Raw genomic sequence first — 21842 nt, 5'->3', positions numbered from 1 at the left:
GACCACTTAAAGAGATTGTACGATCATCAATTCAAAGTCGAAGAAGCTAGTGATTCCGTGCATCCGGGTACATCAGGCAGCAACCAAACCCGAGCCATTAGGCTCGATTTCCCTCGTTTCAATAGTGAAGATGATATGGAGAATTTCGGGGAGAATGCAGTCTTCACGATATGGAAGAAGGAAAAAAAAAAAAAAAAACATAGAGAGAGGGAGGGAGAGAGAGTGTGTAAGGAAAAAAAAAAAAGAAAAAAAAGAGGAGAGTTTGGAATTGAATTAGCTACACTTCACCATATATTTACCCATAGTAAAAATAGAAAGATACATAATTGATAACAACTAGTCAACCAATGACAATTCCCACCCCTAACCCACCCTCTACCCCTCCCAGGGAGGGAGAGAGAGTGTGTAAGGAAAAAAAAAAAAAAGAGGAGAGTTTGGAATTGAATCAGCTACACTTCACCATATATTTACCCATAGTAAAAATAGAAAGATACATAATTGATAACAACTAGTCAACCAATGACAATTCCCACCCTTAACCCACCCTCCCCCAAACTGTTTACAATATATCTCACATATTAACACCTACTACCAGTATTCGCATTGTCGACGAAATGTCGATAATATCGGTGTCGCTAGACTAGCGACACTGAAAACCCCCTTTTTCGTTTCTCTCTGGATTATCAGCGAAATATCGGCGATATCGTCGATAATTTTGGATTTTTTGCGACAAAATAGGTAAAAAGGAAAAAAATCGAAAAAAAAAAAAAACCTTTGATTTCGGTAATACCTTGTCTAATGGTTGATCGAAACTCGGAAGAAAAGAACCTGGCAGCAATCGACAACTCTCGTCTTCGACGGAGGTAAAGGAATCTGAAATTTTCCCTTTTCTTCGTTCGATTGGAAGATTTTCAGCGAAAAATCCTAGGATTTTGAAACCCAGTCGAAAATCCCCCCTCTCCGGCGAAAACCCCTCTTCGCATACGAAAAAACCTCTTTTATTTTTTTTCTTTCTTTTTTTTTTTTCCTTTTATGCCTCAAACCTACAGAAGCAGACCGCGCATGGTGCGCTTCAGCGTACTGAGTAAACTCTCTGGGCCCACCTTGAATGTATGTGATTTATCCACGCCGTCCATTCATTTTCTAGTTCATTTTAGGGGTAAATCCCAAAATTAAAGCATATCCACAGCTCCAGTGGACCACACCACAAGAAACAATGAGAACAATGATTTTCACTGTTGAAACCTTCTTAGGCCCCACAGTGATGTTTATTTGTATCAAACCTTTCTGTAAATAGAAAAAGGCATGGCTGAAGGGTTAAAATAAATATCAGCTTGATTTAAAATTTTTGTGGCCACTAGGAAGTTTTTAATGATATGCGTTCAATTCACACAGTTTCCTGTGGTGTGGTCCATTGAAGATTTGAATCTGGTACATTTTTCGTATCACGCACTAAAATAATCCATCATATATGATGGACAGTGCAGATGTAAGGTAAATACTTTATAATGGGTCCCACAGTTAGGGATGCACGGGAAGCGGATAGGCTGGTGTACCTCACACCGGACGCGGATTGCGTCCTACCCCCGCCCGGACGGTAATCCGTCCGGGCAGGGCTCTGTGGGGCCCACTGTGATGTAAGTGTTTTATCCAAGCTGTTAATCGATTTTCTCAGATCATTTTAAGTTATGATCCAAAAACTGAGCAAGTTACAGGCCTTAAGTGGACCACAAAGTGGGGATTTATTTTCCACCATTAAAAACTTCTCGGGAGCTGGAGAAGTTTCAGATCAAGTTAATATTTGTTTTTTCACTTCATCCACGTCTACATGACCTTATTAATAGGTTGGATGATAAAAAAACATCACGGTGGCCCTTAGAAAGGTTTCAATGGTGGGTGTCATTATCACTGCAGCTTCCTCCAGTGTGGTCCACTGGAGCTTTGGACCTACTTCAATTTTAATTACATATCTTAAACTGATCTAAGAAAATCAATTAACGGCTTGGATTAACGGCAGTCCACGTCCACCTCACACCAGCTATAAAGCTACTGTAAGTACGTGTCGTGCGAAGACGAGCACCGACGCTACTCGAGCTCCGAGTTGTACGAACGATTCAAAGGAGATCAAAGTTATATTGGCCCCATAGTGATGTATTTATAATATTTATACCATTCACCTGTTTTTAGAGTTCATTTTAAAGCATTATCCAAAAAATGAACTATATCCAAAGATTATATCGACCACACCATAGATAGCAGCAAAGATAATGATTTTCACCATTAAACAATTTGCAGGGCCCATCATAACGTTTATTTTGCATCTAATTTGTTCATAAAAACACAAATATCTGAATGAAGAGGAAAAACAATTTTCATATTGATCCAAAACTTTTGTGGCCCCAAAAAGGGTTTAAGGGTTTCAATGGTAGACATTCAATCCCCCACTGGTTTTTGCAGTGTGGTCCACTTGATAGTTATATCTGTCTTATTTTTCGTTTAAAACCATAAGACGAGCTCTTCAAGTGGATGAACAGTTTGGATATAAGACATACCTCATAATCAAACCCACAGAACTTGTTGACGTCAATAGCTGGTGTGATGTACACCAGCCATTCTGCCTCCCGACCCACCTAGCTAGGTAAATTTTGGGATTCAAAAAAACTACAACGGAAGTGGATTGCATACTGAGGAAACTCAGTGGGCCCATCGTAATTACGTATTTGATCCACTCTGTCCATCCATTTTATTAAATGATTTTAAGGCACAAGCCAAATAATGAAGCATATCCAAAGCTTAGGTGGACCACACATGAAACTATGTGAATTGAATGTTTACCATTGAAAAATTCTTGAGGGCCAAATTTCTGATTTTTATTTATCCATGTGATCTTATGAACAGTTTGGATGACAAATAAACATCACTGGGCCCTATGAAGATTTCCATGGTGGAAATCATTATTCCCACTATTTCATATGGTGTGGTCCACTTGAAACTTAGATAAATTTATTTTGGTTATTATTAGAGTAATTTTTTATGGAAACGTATGCTTTTTTGGCCCCATTAAATGAAAACTTATTATTTAATGTATTTTTTTACAAATTTTTAATTTTTAAATATACAAATATATGTATTTAGGCATGTCCTGAAGTTTCATTAAAAAATTTCACCGTTATCTCCATGTTTTCGCATTTTTCTCCGCATTTCTGGTTATCGGCGATATTATCGGCGATAACAATATTATATCTTTATCTCTGGCCAGCGAAACTTGTAGCGATATCGACAACTCGAACACTGCCTACTACCATGATCATCTCATGATTAAAAGACTCCTATTCTCTAGGTAACCTCCATAACTTCCCAGAACTGCTCTTAACTATGATGTACGTGGATTGTTCACGAAAATGTATCCTTGTGCTCAAGGGTGAAATCATGAAATTTTTCAGAGAAGGTCGAGTAAGAAATCCGTGTGGCAACCTCCACTTGTGACCCCTTCCATTGAATGAGAACTTCTAAGACTGCTCGATTGCCTTTGTTGACCATCCTACGGTCCAAAAACACTTGAGGTCAAGGTTGTGTGATAACAGATCTATTGAGAGAAGGGCAAATGGGTCAGACTTGGACATGCTGGCCAAGTTTCTTTTTCAAGGAGAAATGAAAAACTGGGTAAATTTTTTAATCTAGCAGAAACGCTAATTTGTAGACAATGGGCCTCACACACTATAGCACTTGAAATGGCCCATAATATCTTGCTTAAAGTTTCAGAGATATATGAACTGCCATCGAGGAATGGTGATAAGGTTGCAAACATAAATAGACCCAACCTCCAACTTGGAACTCAGAGTCCATCCAATGGACCTTAGCAATCTTTTTCATCCTATCTTGTGCAATGGAGAGGTTATATTTTAAAATCTTGAGAATCTCATCATGAGAATGGAGCTCTTCATCAATTGTCTGAACCTTGATGGTCCTAAGAACATAGAAAATTAGAGTATGGGGCTTCTAGCCATATACAGCTTCAAAAGGAGATTATTGCGGATGAATGGATTGTAGTATTATACCAATACTTAGCCCAAGTAATCATTTTCACCATCCTAACAGACAGTCACTAATGAAGCATGATAGTTAAGTTTCCTACGTTCGATTGGATCACCTTTGATTGTCCATCGGTTTAAGGGTGATAGCTGGAGCTCATATACAATTGGGTACCCTACAATTTGAAAAGTTCTTGCTAGAAAAAGCTAGTGAAAGTGGGATCCCTATCACTTATAATTGATAAGGACAACCTGTGTAATTTCACAATATGTTCAACATATAACGGCGCCACGTAGAATGTCATATCCAAGTGATGTAGTACTATAAAATAGACTATTTGCGTGTAAAACATGTTGTATAGCTATTAGATCTCATAAATATAAAGGTTTTTCTTAAACAAGCATAATCATATATTAGCCACCTCCAAAGATAGTTTGTAATTTTTCTATAAATAGGGTTTTTGAGAGGGAAAAACCTAGAAAAATTACAAACTATCTTTGGAGGTGGCCAATCTATGATTATGCTAATTTAAGAAAAAATCTTTATATTTATGAGATCTAACAACCATACAATGTATTTTACATGCTAATAGCCCATTTTATTATACTACATCACCTTTACACAACATTCTATGTAGTGCAGTTTTTTTTTACGACAACAGGGTGTCCCCGCACCTTTTTAAGGCAAGACTATTCCCTACGGATGTATGCAATCACCTACAAACCACATGCATCAGGTAAAACACGGGGAGGGGAATCGAACTTGCGTCTGTGGGGAGCGAACCCATGACACTTACGTGGCACAGTTATATGTTGAACATATTGTGAAATTACATAGGTTGCCCTCATCAATCATAAGTAATAGGGACTCCACCTTCACTAATTGTTTCTGGCAATAACTTTTCAAATTGTAGGGTACCCAATTGCAAATGAGTTCCAGCTATCACTCTCAAACCGATGGACAATCAAAGGTGGTCCAATCGAACACAAGAAACTTAACTACGATGCTTCACCAACGATCGTCCATCAGGATGGTTAAAGTGGTTACCTTGGGATGAGTATTGGTATAATACTCAAATCAATTCATTCTAGTTTGAAGTTGTATACGGCTAGAAGCCCCATACTATATTTTTTTGTGCCTGGGACCACCAAGGTTCAAGCGATTGATGAAGAGCTCTGTTCCTGTGATGAGATTCTCAAAATTTTAAAATATAACCTCTCCATTACGGAAGATAGGATGAAAAAGATTGCTAATGTCCATTGGATGGACCGTGAGTTCCAAGTTGGAGGTTGGGCCTATCTACGTCTACAACCTTATTGTCATTCCTCCGTGGGATGGTGGAAACCTGTCAATGAAGTCCATTGAAATATTTGTCCAAATGTGATTAGGTAAATCCAATGGCTATAGAAGACCCGATGGAGCAATGCATTCATATTTGTGCCGCTACAAGTGTCACACTCCCTAATGAACTACCATATCTAGGCTCTCATTCCAGGCAAAAAGAAAATAGATTTAGTTCTTCAAAGAATCTTGAGATATTGATACCCCAAATATCCAGTAAAAGGTGTGTCGTGGAGTTCCTTTAACACCTTTGGAATTAAAGTCCATTTTGGAATCAACAAGGCGCGCCTTTTGTAATAAAATATTTCATTTTTATTGGAATATTTTAGTGGGTCTATTCTCCTTTATCCCAACATTTTTGGATCTCCATAAATAATGATAATAATAATAATAATAATAGCAACATGTCTTAAAGGTAGCAACTGTGGAGATCATTCCACCAAGCGGACGTTGGAGCAGATAAGGCACCACATATTCTCTCCTGGTTGGCATGAAAGTGCATCATCCATCTTATTTTCTCTTCCCTTTTTTATTCAATGTAATAGTCGTATCCTAAAAGTTTGTATTGTGTGCGTGAAGGATATGGTAGCAATTACCTGTGTGCATGCAACATGGGCACTCTTTAAATAAGTCTAGTATCTGTTAGGTTTGTTTGTGGGATCGGGTGTATGTGGTTTGTGAGTAGTTATTAGCTTGTTGAAGAAGTCTAGTATATTAAGCTGTTGGTCTTTAGGATAGTTGTTATTATGTAGGAGATAATGGATGAATGGCCATTGTAAGGAGCCAATAAATATATGCCTGATAGTCAAATAAATATAAGAGAAGAATTACCCAATTGTGACACTTGGAGGTTGGTTTTCTCGAAGCAAACCAAATCATTTTCTCTTTGTAACGTAACCTTACTTCTCAATCTCATCAAAATAGGCCCATGCAGCAAGATAGGAAAGGCTAAGGCCCGTGTTGGTCTAACAAAACAAAGTAAATATGAAAGTTTGGTATCAGAGCTAAAGATGAAGGATCAACACATCAGTAGGCTTGAAGACGAGGTAGGGTCACTGAGTGGAACTAAGGCCCATGTTGGTCTAGCAAAACAAAGTGAACAAGATAGTTTGGTATGAGAGCTGAAGATGGAGGATCAATGCATCAGTAGGCTTGAAGACGGGGCAGGGTCGTCGAGTGTAGGATAAGAGAGAATGTTGAAGGAGGTGCAGGAAATGTTCTTAGCTATGAATTCCCATTTTGATCAGCTTGTGGCCAACCGTGGTCGCGGGTAGGTAGAGAGCCCAGCTCATCAAAATGGGACCAACTGACCATTTGGCAATTCAAGGTTTAACTCGAGCAGTTCATTTGGCATTATTACACTTAATATTGCCAAATTGGACTTCCCTCATTACAAAGGCAATGAAGAAACAATCAGCTGGATTTGCCAAGATGAGCAATTCTTCGAGTTCCAACAGACTCCCATGGAGGATCGTGTTTCATTAGCAGCGTACCACTAGAGAGTGAGGTTCAATTGTGGTATCAATTGCTTAAGGAGGAGAACAGCGTTATCACCTGGGACACTCTTTAAGGAGGGATTGCATGCTCGGTATGGTCCCTCACAATTTGAAGACTACTTTGGGGATCTCACCAAGCTCAAACACACGGGATCTATTCATGATTATTAAAGGGAATTTGAAAGGCTACTTAGTCAATTTGGAAGAATATCACCATCCCAACAAGTGGGTTGCTTTGTAAACGGCCTAAAGAACAAAATGTGTGCTAATGTGCAGGCAGCTCGCCCTGCAAACTTATCCACTACGGCAAGTTTAGCTCGCCTCTATGAGGCCAAAAATCAATCTCAACAGCGAGTTATGCTTTTCAAAGCAAAGAAGTCTTCCATTACTCAGCCACTCGCCTTGCTAAGGACTCAAGTTTCCACCATCAAAATACTTTCACCTACAAAGCTCAAGGAGAAAAGAGATAATGGACTCTGTTTTAATTGCAATGAGAAGTTCAGCCCAAGCCACCATTGTACAAAGCTCTTGCTTATTGCAGGATGTTGGCCAAATGACAATGGTGAGGACTCAACGGATGCAGTTGCAAGTGAAGCCCAAGATTAAGTTGTCAACGAGACTCCAGAGATCTCCTTAAACACTATCAATGGCACTCACACTCCGCAGACTATGCAAGTTAAAGGCAAAATGGGTCGTCGGGTACTTACTATTTTGGTGAATTCAAGCAATACTCATAATTTTTTAAATGATAAAAGTGGGCTGCAAACAAAGAAAGAGGGGTGTTTTGAGGTGGTAGTTGAAAGTGGGGAGAAGTTAGCTAGTTCTGGGTGGAATCAAGGAGTTCGTATGACACTCCAAGAAGTTTCAATAGTTGTGGACTTCTATCTCCTTCCCTTACAAGGGTGTGATGCAGTGCTTGGGGCCTAGTGGTTAAGGACACTAGGCCTCATCGTCTGGGATTTTTTTTTAATGCAAATAAAGTTTTATCAGGGTGAGAAAAAAGTTGAGTAACAAGGGATTTCTACACCAACAGATAAATTTTCTAACATCAACAAGGAGGCCAAGAAGAAAGGGCGTGGAGCCCTTTTACAACTATACTCTCACCACAAGGGTTCCACCATCCCAATCACTTATTATCTATCCAGATGAACGACTAAAACACATTCCAGAATCTTTCCAAGACATGTTTGCTTAACCCGAGGGGTTGCCGCCAACCAAATCATGTGACCACAAGATTCCCTTGGTTCCAGGGAGTGGGCCTATCTATGTTAGGCCTTATTGTTACCATTGTTTGCAAAAGACTGAGATTGAGAGATTAGTCAATGATATGCTGGCCTCATGCATCGTTCGGCTCAGTAACAGTCCTTATTTTTCTCCGGTGTTGCTAGTAAAAAAGCATGATGGGTCATGGAGGCTCTATGTTGATTACAGAGATTTAAATCAAATTACTAATAAGGATAAATTTCCGATCCTTGTCATCAACATTTTGTTGGATGAGCTGCATGGAGCACAATTCTTCTCCAAATTGGAACTTCGATCAGGCTATCATCAAATTCATATGCACCAAGCAGATATTTCAAAGACAGCCTTCCGAACTCATCATGGACATTATGAATTTCTCGTAATGTCATTTGGCCTTTCCAACGCACCACCAACATTTTCAAGCACTCATGAATGAAGTCTTCAAGTAGCAATTACATAAGTTCGTTTGTGTTTTATTCAATGACGTTTTATACGATGACATTTTAATTTATAGTAAATTTTGGGAAGATCATTTGAAGCATATAGAAATTATTTTATCTATTTTGAGAGGTCACGAGCTGTTTGTAAAGCTGGAGAAGTCCCAGTTCGGTCAAAACTAGATTAAGTATTTGGGTCATGTCATCTCCCATGAAGGAGTGGGCGTCGATCCTAATAAAGTTGCAACCATGGTGGATTGGCCGAAACCCACCAAAATCAAAGCCTTGCATAGATTTCTTGGGTTGACAGCAAGGTATTCAAAATCAGTTACATAACGGCCGTAACGGCTGTTATGTAACGGTAACAATCATAACCGTTACGCGTTACGGGGTCGAAACGGCCACAACGGCCATTACAGAAAAACAGGTCGTAACGGCCCCGTAATGTTCTAGTGACAATTTTTTCAAAAAAAAAAAAATAACGGCCGTCGTAACGCCCGTTACGGCCCATATCATAACGGTAACGGTGGTGGCCGTTACGGCCACCGTTACCATTTTGGAACACCTTGGTTGACAGGTTACTACCGTGAGTTTATTAAGGGATATGGGAAAATTGCTAGCACACTGACATCCATGTTAAAAAAGGATTCTTTCTCTAAGAACCCTTTAACAGAAAAGGCGTTTGAGCACCTTAAGATGGCAATGACGCAATCCCCTATTTTAGCACTTCCCGATTTTTCTAACCCTTTCATTGTTGAATGTGATGCCTATAGATCAGGAATTGGAGCGGTACTAATGCAAAAACAAAGACCCATTGCATTCTTCAGTTTAGCTCTTCAAGGCAAGAATTTGGCACTACCAACATATGAGAAAGAATGCTAGCATTAGTGCTAGCGATGAGCAAATGGAGGCCATATTTATTGGGTCAAAACTTCATAGTCCGAACGAATCAACAAAGCTTAAAGTTTCTTTGGGAGCAAAGGATTACCATAGTTGCGCAACAAATGTGGCTTGCCAAGTTGATGGGATATGATTTCATCATCGAAGACAAACGAGGATCTGAAAATTGATGCTTTATCTCATGGCAATGAGAGGAGGAGTTTACTGTGATTTCCCAACCCATACCTAGGTGGTTGGATCCTATCAAGGAAGAAAACAAGACACATCCCAAGCTTCGACATTTGGTTACGTTGTGTCTAGTAGGGGAAGCTATAGGCCCTTAGGAGTTTCCGGGGGGGGCGATTCTTTTCTTTAAAAGCAGTACTTATTTAAGAAAAGATTCCCCTCTTATGACAACTATCGTAAAGGAGATTCACTTAAGTACTCACAAGGGCTACCATAAAATGCTACATCGGGACAAATCTATTTTCTATTGGAAAGGCATGAAGCAACAAATCAAGGATTGCATCAAGATTTGTGATACATCATACATTTCAACATCACAAGGCCGAGAACACCTCCTTCAAGCTTTGTTACAACCATTGCCAATCCCTACTCAAGTGTGGTCGGACATATCGATGGACTTTATTGAAGGGTTTTCCCCCATCCCGTGGTAAGTCAGCTATTTTTGTTATAGTAGATCGACTCTCAAAATATGCCCATCTTATTCCCATCTCACATCCACATGTCTTTCAGTATGGCTCAAATTGTCTTTGATCACATTTTTAAGTTACATGGCATGCCACAACCCATCATTTCGGATCGTAATCCTACCTTCGCAAGTGTCTTTCATAAGGAATTATTTAGGTTGAATGGGACTGATTTTAACTTTAGTTCATCATACCACCCACAAACGGATGGACAAACCGAAGTAGGTTTTTTTTTTTTTTTTTTTTACACACGCACACACACTCACGCCATGGTGGGATTTCACCACCTATGGGTACTCGAACCCTCAACCAGGTGTTGAAACTCCTGAGAGTCAACCACTGGAGTAAGAGTAAGGACCCAACTGAAGTAGTTAATCAAAAAGTTGAGATCTATTTGAGATGTTTTATAAGTTCTCAACCAAAGGACTGGGTCCAATGGATTTCATGGGCTGAATTTTGTTACAACACAAGTTGGCATTCTTCCACACACACACCCACAAAAAAAGACTCCATTCAAAATTGTTTACAGCCAGGTCCCACGTACATTGGTATCATATGTACCTAGAAGTAACTACCAAGGTGGAAGTCCTTGATCATGAGTTGAGGGCCCGAAACCTTGTCTTGAAGGAGTTACATGCTCGGTTGCGTGAATCTCAAGCTCATATGAAGAAGATATATGATAAGTGCCATGTAGAAAGGGAGTTGGCAATAGGGGATTGGGCCTATTTGAGACTTCAACCTTATCAACGGTCTTCTCTCTCTTTCAGAACAAATATGAAGTTACCTCCTCAATTTTTTGGGCCATTCCAAATTATTAAGAAGATGGGACCGGTGGCGTACAAACTAGATTTACCTTTTGAATCACGTATTTATCCGGTTTTCCATATGTCCTCACTTAAGAAGCAGCTTGGAGCCAAAGACATTGTTCAGCCTTCATTTCCCCCTATCAACTCTGAAGATGAATCTCTTATGCCAACACCACAAGGTATTCCTAGTCATAGAAAGAATAGACGTCAGGAAGAAGTCTTGGTTCACTAGTAGGGCCTTTCACTAACTGAAGCGTCTTGGGATAATTTCAACGAGCTTAAACTATGTTTCCCGAATGTAGTCCTTAAGGACAAGGACAAAATCAGAGGAGGGGAATAGCTGTCATGTTTACTTTGCTTTGCTAGACCAACACAGGCCTTAGTCTTCCCTTGCTTGCTACGTGAGCCTATTTTGACGAGATTAGAAAGTAAGATTACGTCACGAAAAGAGAATGATTTGATATACTTCGAGGGAAAACCAACCTCCAAGTATTGCAATTGGGTAATTCTTCTAATGTCTTTATTTGGCTCTAAGACGCATATTTATAGACTCCTTGCAACTGTCATTCATCCATTACCTTCTGAATAATAGCAACTATCCTAAAGGCAATCAACAACTTATTTAATATTCTAGACTTCTTCAACAAGCCAATAACTACACACAACCCATGTACGCCCGACCTCACAAACAAACCTAATAGATACTAGACTTATTCAAGGAGTGCCCATGTTGCATGCACTGTGGAATTACCACTACATCCTTCACACACATAACAGTTTGGAGAGCTATTTTTGTTGGGTAGGCATAGTGATCCCTTGTTCAAGGAGATATTTAAGGCTCCTCTGATCTGTTTGGATAAGGGTCTGCCCAACAGATAGGGCCTCCATAGCTTGGACAATAGCAAAAATTTCCATATCCACATAGACCTGGACATGTTCAAATTTTCACAAATACACATGGACATCCAAGCTCTTTCACAAATACACAAGCACCAATAAATAAAATCATGAAATGTGAGGTTCCATAGCTCTAATGACAGAAGAAATAGCAACGTTCCATTGAAGTACACATGAGAATTATGCTAAATTGTCCACACAAGTTCCGTGCTGATGCATGGTACGAACATAAAACAGTTATACGATTATTTTTGTTTGTATATATCAATGGATAGATAATAACAGAATAATAAAATCAAAAAGAAAATAGTAATAAAAAGAAGATGGGTAATAAGTGTCCGCACCTGATGAAATCATTGAGAAATCGAAGGAGTTGAAAAACGCGCCCTTTGTGTTTGCCGAAACGCCATTGAAAGAAACAACAATAGAATACAGGTTCTCCCTCTGGGAGGTGTTTTAGGGCAGGCGTTTGATGGGAGAATCGCACTTAGATTGGGTTACGTCTCTTTTCTTTGTTTGAGATGAAGATTGAAGATGAAGATGGAAGATGGAAGATGGACGACGGTGATGATGATGGTGATGAGAAGGCAGCGGTTTGGATAAGAGAGAGAAAGAGGGGATGAGGAGCCTCTGTGGACCTCCAAAACGCTACCTCTATTTTTGTCTCCGTCTCTGTCCGTGGTATTCCTTTTGGGAAGGTAGATTTGCTGCGACTTGGGATACAGGCAGGTGGAGCGACCCTAACCGTGGGGCCCACCTCGATGTATGTTTTGTATATCCACACCGTCCATTCATTTTTCCATCATATATTTAGACTATAGCCCAAAAATGAACCAGACAAAAATCTCAGGTGAACCACACCACTGGAAACAGTGGTTATTGAACGCCCACCATTAAAAACTTAGGGCCCACTGTAATGTTTATTTGTCATCCGATAATATGACACAGACATGAATGAAGGGAAAACACGAATACCAGCTTGATCCATAACTGTTGGCGCCTAATAAGGTTTTAGTGGTGGGAATTCAATCCCTACTGTGCCGTACATCTGAGATTTGTATCGAGTCATCTTTTTTAAGCCATGTCCTAAAATAGGCTGGCAAAATGAATGGATGGCATGGATATACGAGAAATAGAAGCCCCACGGTCAGGGACGCACCCACTTAGCTGGATCTGCACGATTGCCTGCGCCGCCAGCCGCCGGAAGTTACTGCGGTTGGAAACTAGATAGGTCGGTCTCTGTTTGTGATAAATTCATCTCATCCATCTTTTTTGCTTGCTTACAATAGGATATAAGTTCAAAAATGATATAGATTCACAACTCAAGTGGACCACACAACAGGAAAAAGTAAGGAGGAAAATGCCTACCGTTGAAACTTTTCAACGTCCACCGTAATGTTTATATCCCATCCAAACCGTTCGTAAGATAATTCCCACTAGGATGATACACATAGTATAGTGGATGATATGCAGGCACTTAGAAATTACTTTGTAATTGACTACGGAAGCCAAAATCAACTAAGTTATGGTTATCTGTGTGGGCAACCAAAAATTGCAATTATATGATTATTTTAATATCAGATTGGTGGGCATTTATTTGGACGGTTCAAATTAAAAGGTCTCAAAAGCTACTATTTCAACGAGAAAGTGTCCGCTAATTAGAGGGTAGAATACTTTAAGCAATACAGACCTTTGGGGACGCGGCTTATGCAGAGTCCCGGTGGATGGCTAATTGTGGGGCCACTGTGAGGCATGTACCTTACATCCACGCCGTACATCCGTTTTGACGTATCATTTTAGCGCATGATGCCAAAGAAGCAGATCATAATCTCAGGTAGACCATTCCACAGGAAATAGTGGTGATCGACAATTAGAAACTTCTTGTGAGCCACGAAAGTTTTAGATTAAACTGATATTTGTGTCGTCCCTTCATTCACATTTTTTTTTATCATCCGATTACATAGAAAATAAACATTATGGTGACCCACGGATTTTTTAATAGTGAGTATTCAATCACCACTGCTTCCTGTGTATGATCCACCCTTGAGATTTGGATCTACTTCAATTGTTTGGAATCATGCCCTAAATTGAGCTGTCAAAACGGATGGACAGCGTGGATGTAAGTCACGTACATAAAGGTGGGCCCCACAGCCAGGGTACCCGCGTGAGTTTTCGGGACTACTTTACAATTTCTGCGTGGCTGCATATAAAGCTTGAACACTGCCTGTTATTACTCTCCATTTTATACTCTGGCAGCACGTATTGGTTGATGCGCAGACACTGAGAAATCATACACCTTGCATTCCAGGTACTCAATTTCAACTGTCCAAATGTAAGCCCAGTTAAATGTCTCGTGAACCAAAAACAATTACGCTACTTTGAATACTTAGCTGGCGGATTGGTGGACACTGAAATGGCAGTTGAAATAAAGACATCGAACCTTCGAAATTCTGCAAACAAGTGTTTAAGAACTTACGTTAGAATCATTCAACCACTGTTTTGTTTAGCATGATGGCTTATCAACGGTGTGTTCTGCAATTTAAATGGTCTAATCTAAGTTGATGAATGCCACATACGCTATTTTCTTATTGCCCGTGTATCGTCCTTCATATTCTGTCAGAGTATCAAATCTCTTCATATTTGTAATTGAGTTTTTTCCTACTGTAGAGCTTACTTTTAAGCCACCTACTTTAGAACGCCAATCCAAACTTACTTTCCCAAACTAATCCCCGGTTGTACGGCACACTTTTAATGGACCAAAATGCCTCTACTTCATCAAAAACGTTATTTCCGAAAGTTGTCGTTTCCTATGGCTATGGATTATAACCGTAGCCATTGAAAACTCACCGTGAACTGATTGAAATTGACCGCGAAGTGAATAAAATTGACTGCGAAGTGAATGAAATTCACCGCGAATTGATTGAAATTGACCATGAAGTGAATGACATTGACTGCGAAGTGAATGAAATGAATGAAATTGACCGCGAACTGGTTGAAATTGACCGCGAAGTGAATGAAGTAAATAAAATTCACCGTGAAGTGAATGAAATTGACTGCAAACTGATTGAAATTGACCTCGAAGTGAATGAAATTCACCATGAACTGATTGAAATTGATCGTGAAGTGAATGATGTAAATGAAATTCACCGCAAAATGATTGAAATTGACCGCGAAGTGAATGAGGTGAATGAAATTGACCACGAACTGATTGAAATTTACTGCGAAGTAAATGAAGTCAATGAAATTCACCGCGAACTAATTGAAATTCTCCTTGAAGTGAATGAGATTGACTACGAAACGAATGAGGTGAATGAAATTGACAGCGAAGTGAATGAAATTCACCACGAAGTGAATGAAGTAAATGAAATTCATCATGAAGTGAATGAAATTCACCAATTCAAACTCCCTAAAATTCATAGCTTAATATAAATAGTAAAATTTTCTATTTATAGCAAGTGTCCTATATGGCTTAACCACTTTATTCTTCTAATATTTCTAAGCACTTTTCATGTTGGTCATAACTCATAAAGCTCAAAGTATGAAGAGTTGTAATCAAGCTAAAACTAACTATAAATAGTAAAAATGGAAATAAATTAGATTTTTGACCATCGACCTGATGAAATCTTGAAAAATAACTAGGTTGGTTGGCTAAAGTAGCTTCTCCTACCTCAAAATCATAATTGGTACGTCAATTAACTCATTCTGGTTTGGGAGATATGCTTGTTATATGAATAAAGAAATAAATGAATAAAAAGAGAGAAAAAAAAATTTCTATGCTTATATATACATATTTACATAAATATGTATTACAGAAAAATGTGGGGGAAACAATATCTCCTTGTAAAAATAAAAATAAAAACTTGGACAGACTACCGCGGCACTATTGCTAGACCGGCGGTAGTGCTGCCGCATAAAACAGGAAGCGGATTGGTTGGCGCAAGTTCTGTCGGTCTTATCATAATGTATGTGTTATATCGAAACCGTCCATCCATTTGGTGAGCTCGTATTAAGGCTTGAGACGAAAAATAAGACGGATCTAACTATCAAGTGGACTACACTGTAAAAAGCAGTGGGGGATCGCACGTCTACCATTGAAACCCTTTTAAGGGTTATAGAAATTTTGGATCAATATGAAATTTGTTTTTCCTCTTCATCCAGGTTTTTGTGACCTTATGAATAGATTGGATGGAAAATAAATGTTATGATGGGCCCTACGATATTTTTAATGGTGAATAATATCCCCGCTGCTGTTTGTGGTGTGGTCCAATTGATCTTTGGATATGATTCTTTTTTTTATATATAATGCTTTGAAATGATCTTGAAATATGGATGAATGTTGTGGATATAATAAATGCATAACTGTGGGGCCATGTAACTTTGATCTCTTTTGAACCGTCCATACAACTTGGAGTTCGATGAGCGTCAACGCTCGTCTTCACACACCAGCCAATCCACTTCTGAAAGGAATGGAGGGGTATTTTGGTCTGTTGAAAAGTCGCCTGTACAGCAGGAGCTTATTTTGGTAAGGTAAGTTTGGACAGGAGTAATAATGTACGTGGCTCAAAAGTGAGGTATACAGTGGGAAAAACTCATTTGTAATTTGTGGGGGACTTATTCAAGAGTTTTTTTACCATTGTACGCCTCACATTTAATCCAACAACCTTATCATGCCCGTCCAAATTTACTATACCAAACTACACCCCTTGTGTACGGGCGACTTTTTGCCGAACCAAAATACCCCCGCCATTCCTTTCAAAAGCAGATTGGCTACTGTGCGAAGACGAGCGCTAATGCTCCTCGATCTCCGAGTTGTACGAACGATTCAAAAGATATCAAAGTTGCATATATATATATATATATATATATATATATATATATATATATATATATATATATATATATATATATAAAGAATCATATCCAAAGATCAATTGGACCACACCACAAATAGCAACGGGAAAATTGATTTTCACTGTTAAAATTTTCGTAAGGCCCCATAACATTTACTTCCCATCCAATCTATTCATAAGGTCACAAAGACTTGGATGAACAGGAAAAACAAATTTCATATTGATCCAAAACTTCTGTGACCCCTAAAAGGGTTTCAATGGTAGACATTCAATCCCCCACTGCCTTTTACAATGTGGTCCACTTGATAGTTAGATCTGTCTTATTTCTCGTCTCAAGCTTTAATACGAGCTTGCCAAATAGATAGATAGTTTGGATATAACACATACCTCATGATAAGACCCACAAAAGCAATGGGGGATTGCACCAACAAAAAAAAAAAACCTGCACAGGTACTGCCGGTACGGCGGTAGTGCCGCGACAGTTTGTACAGTTTTTTTTTTTTTTTAAGGAGAACTTTTCTCCCCCTATATTTTTCTCTAATACATATTTATGTAAATATGTATATATAAGCATATAAAACCAATTTCTCTCGTTTTATTCATTTCTTTCTTTATTCATTTAATAAGTGTATCTCCTGAACCAGAAAGAGTTACTTGACGTACTATATATGATTTTGGGGTAAGAGAAGCTACTTTAGCCAACCAACTTGGTTATTTTCCAAGATTCCATCAAGTCAATGGTCAAAAATCCATTTCTTTCACTTCATGGTGAATTTCATTAACTTCGCGGTCAATTTCATTCACTTCGCGGTGAATTTCATTCACTTTGCAATCAATTTTATTCACTTCGCGGTCAATTTCAATCACTTCATTTACTTCGCGGTCAATTTCATTCACTTCGCGGTGAATTTCATTAACTCCGCGGTCAATTTCATTCACTTCGCGGTCAATTTCAATCAGTTCGCAGTAAATTTCATTCACTTCGCAGTCAATTTCAATCAGTTCACGATGAATTTCATTCACTTCGCAGTCAATTTCAATCAGTTCGCGATGAATTTCATTCACTTCATTCACTTCGCAGTCAATTTCAATCAGTTCGTGGTGAATTTCGTTAACTTCGCGGTTAATTTCATTCACTTTGCGGTCAATTTCAATCACTTCGCGATGAATTTCATTCACTTCGCGGTCAATTTCATTCACTTCACGATCAATTTCACTCCACGGTCAATTTCGTTCACTTTGCAATTAATTTCATTCACTTCATTAACTTCGAGATGAATTTCACTCACTTCGCGGTGAATTTCATTCGATTCACGATAACAAGGGGGGCAAAGCGTGGACAAGGGAAGGCCATTAGGTGAATCGACCTAGCTGCTAGTAAGCTTCTCAAGGAAGTGAACAAGTGTGTGAACATTGGCAAGCCAATCTTTGGAAGTGTGCCCAGGGTCGAAATTGGCGATGAGTTCTGCTACAGGGTAGTGCTTTCCATCATTTGTTTTCATTGGCCTTATCAGGGTGGTATAGATTACACAAAGGTAAGGGGAATGATTTTGGTTACAAAAAATCAACATTCCTCCTAGTTAATCATGTAACTCATTAAGGTCCATCAACATTCCTACGAAGTGATTGATATTAACTGTGGAGTGAACTTCATCATGAAGTGAACAAAATTTACTGCGAAGTGAATGAAATTCTAGGTGGACCACACCACAGGAAACAATGATCAATGGCTATTAAAAACTTTTTATGGGCCATGAAAGTTTTGGGTCAAGTTGATAGTTGTGTTTTTCCTTCATCCATGTCATTGTGATCCTATTAACATGTTGGATGGCTAATAAACTTCGCGGTGAGTTCTGTTTACTTCGCAGTCAATTTCACTCACTTCGCGGTCAATTTCGTTCACTTCGTGGTCAATTATATTCACTTCATTCACTTCGCGGTGAATTTCCTTCACTTTGGGGTCAATTCCCTTCACGTCGCGATGAATTTCATTTAATTCATCTACTTCGCGGTGAATTTCATTCACTTCGCGGTTAATTCTATTCACTTCACAGTGAATTTCCTTCACTTCGCGGTCAATTACATTCGCTTCATTCACTTTGCGGTGAATTTCACTCATTTCGCGGTGAATTTCTTTCACTTCACAATGAATTTCATTCAATTCTTCTACTTTACGGTGAATTTCCTTCACTTCGCGGTCAATTACATTCACTTTGCGGTCAAATTCCTTCACTTCGCAGTGAATTTGCTTCACTTCGTGATCAATTCCCTTCAATTCGTGATGAATTTTCTTTATTTCGCGGTGAATTTCATTCAATTCATCTACTTCGCAGTGAATTTCCTTCACTTCGCGGTCAATTCCATTCACTTCATTAACTTCCCGGTGAATTTCATTCATTTTGTAGTCAATTCCATTCACTTCGCGCTCAATTTCCTTCACTTCGCGGCCAATTCCATTCATTTCGTTCACTTCACGGTTAATTTTATTCACTTCGCGATTAATTCCATTTACTTCACGGTCAATTTCAATGGCTATGGTCATAATCCGTTTCCGTAGGAAACCCTAACTTTCGGAAATAACATTTATGATAGAGTAGGGGCATTTTGGTCCAGTAAATGTGCATCTTTACGATAGGGAGTACTCCAAGAAGGTAAGTTTGGAATGACTTAACAAGGTACATGGCTTAAAAGTGAGGAGTGCTGTGGGAAAAGGCTCTCCTTATTCGACACTCTGGCAGAGGGTGATGGTTGATACGCAGTCACTCAAAAAACTGCCCAATCTGTGGGAATAGGAGTAGATAGGTCACCTCTGAAAAGTGAGACTAGTTGAACAATCTTAACCTCTATCTGAGAATACTTGTTTGCTGGATATTGACTGGCCATTGGCCATTTTCACCTCAACCGTCAATAAATGAACAACAATCTACTGGTTAAGCAATCGAATTTAGTGGAAATTTCGCCTATGATCCACCTAAAGTGGGCCTCAACATTTGGACGGTTTTATTTGAGTTTCATATTTGAAGCATGTACAATTTTTGTGCCTTCGTATCAACTATCACACTCTGCTTGTGTATCAAAGATTTTTCTTTTGACCTTTGTCATATATGGTGCCGACGTCTATGGATTGTACAGGAGGTTCGGGCTTTCATCTTGTACAAGTGGGTCCCATGGATCAGTGACCCAAAACGTTGATATGTTGGAACTCAAACCACATGGTCCACGCATCAAAAATCTCTCGGATTAGATGATCCCGGACGTAGAATTTTCAGCTCTTGTACAGGTTGAATTGAACTGTTGATGTCTCTTCTTGTACAGCTGTTTCCCACCTAATGAAAGGTTTTCCCACCTCTAACTATAGCACAGACATCAGAGTGCATAATATCAACGGTTTGGATCACTGAACAAGCCCACTTGTACAAGCTGAAAACCGGAGCCGCAGCAATGCAATCTCTGGCCGAGCAGTGGATCCAGTGGTAGGTGAAACGTGCGATGCACGAGGGGGAAAAAGTCGTACATGTATCAGAGATATATGATATAAAGATGATTGAATAATAGTGCAACACGTGTTCCTCACCAGACCAACTTATGGCTTGTTTTCCAGCACGTGACCGGTGGGACCCACTTGATGGCTGGACCGCAGGGAACGGATTGGCTGCTACTCCTGCCACTAGCCCCGTGGCTGGTGGTCGGTGCCCTGTGGCCCCCACCATGATGTATGTGATTCATCCATTCTGTTCTTCCATTTTTTTCATATCATTTCAGGGTTTGTTATAACAAATGATAGGAATATAAATCTCAGGTGGACCACACCACAGGAAAACAATAGTGGTTAGATATCCACCATTAAAATCCTCTTGAGGACCACTGTACTGTTTATTTGACATCCAATCTGTTGATTAGGTCATACACACCCAGATGAAGGGAAAAAACAAAGATCAGCTTGATCCAAAACTTTTATACCCCAAAAAGTTTTTAATGGTCGATGTTCATTCAACACTGTTTCCTGTAATGTGGTCGACTTGAGATTGGGATACACCTAAATTTTGGTCTCATATTATAAAATGATCTATAAAAATATATGGACGGAATGGATGAAATACATATATCATGGTGGGGCCCAAAGAGCACCGACCATCAGCCATTGGCTGGTGGCAGGGGGAGTAGCCAATCCGTTTCCTGGACCGTATCGAGCACAAAATGTCAAAATTAGCACGTGTGGTGGAAGTGGACTCCGAATCCTCATAGGGGCTATGGAACTGGGGCTCCGTCGGAATTCTGAGTATAAGTTAAAAGGAAGGCAATTTTGGTGCATGAGAGACGTTATAAATAAAAAGGAGGGTTTGTCTTTTACGGCGTCTTTGTATTCCTGAAAACTTTCGGATGCGTACTGAGTTACTCAGTACTCTCATCGTACTGACTAAATTCTGTTGGGCCCACCATTAATGTATCTGGTCTATCCACGCCGACCATCCGTTTTTCCATCTTATTCTAGGGGTTAATACCAAAATTTAAGCATAACCAAAGATCAAGTGTACCATACCATTGGAAACCATTGGAATAATGACTTCCACCGTTGAAACCTTTCTAGGCACACAGTGATGTTTATTTCTCATCCAACCTATTCATAAGATCACACAGACATAGATGAAAGGAAAATATATATAATCTTGATCCAAAACCTGTGGTCCCTAAAAAATTTTCAACAGTAAATGTTCAATTCACACTGTTTTCTACAGTGTAGTCCACCTGAGTTTGGAAATACTTCATTTTTATGCTAAATCCCTTAAATTATCAGTTAAAATGGATGATCGAAGTGAATATAATACATAAATCATGGTGGACTTCACAGAGTTTACTCAGTAAGGTGCTGAGTTACTCATTACGCAATCCGCTTCCAAACAGGAAGAGGAAGAGGAAGGAAGCAGATTAGCTAGTGTACCACACGCCAGGCTATATAGCTGATGCTGTCGTGCGAAGTTATGCCAACGGTTCGAAGGAGATTAAAGTTACATGGGCCCCACAATGATGTATTTATTATATTCACACATTTCATACATTTTTTGAAATCATTTTAAAGAATTATCCAAAAAATAATCGTATCCAAAGGTCAAATGGACCACACCCGTAGATAATGACTTTCACCATTAAAAAA

At 39.3% G+C, this 21842-nt stretch overlaps 1 protein-coding gene across 2 annotated transcripts in view; it reads right to left on the bottom strand.

The window, feature by feature from the left end:
• Positions 1-12485, bottom strand: part of LOC131255056 (translocase of chloroplast 90, chloroplastic) — a 45990-nt gene extending 33505 nt beyond the window's left edge. For both annotated transcript variants that reach the window (XM_058255753.1, XM_058255754.1), the window contains exon 1: positions 12185-12485. Coding sequence is in view for 1 of the 2 variants with exons in the window: in XM_058255754.1 (XP_058111737.1) it covers positions 12185-12197 (13 nt within the window). In the remaining variant the exon portion in view is untranslated. The remainder of the gene's footprint in view (positions 1-12184) is intronic.
• Between the last annotated feature and the right edge of the window lie 9357 nt (positions 12486-21842).

The sequence above is a fragment of the Magnolia sinica genome, chromosome 9 (assembly GCF_029962835.1).
Source record: "Magnolia sinica isolate HGM2019 chromosome 9, MsV1, whole genome shotgun sequence".
NCBI classification, from domain to species: Eukaryota; Viridiplantae; Streptophyta; class Magnoliopsida; order Magnoliales; family Magnoliaceae; genus Magnolia; species Magnolia sinica.
The sequence above is the reverse complement of the archived record's forward strand: the minus strand, read 5'-3'. Positions and strand labels throughout refer to the sequence as shown.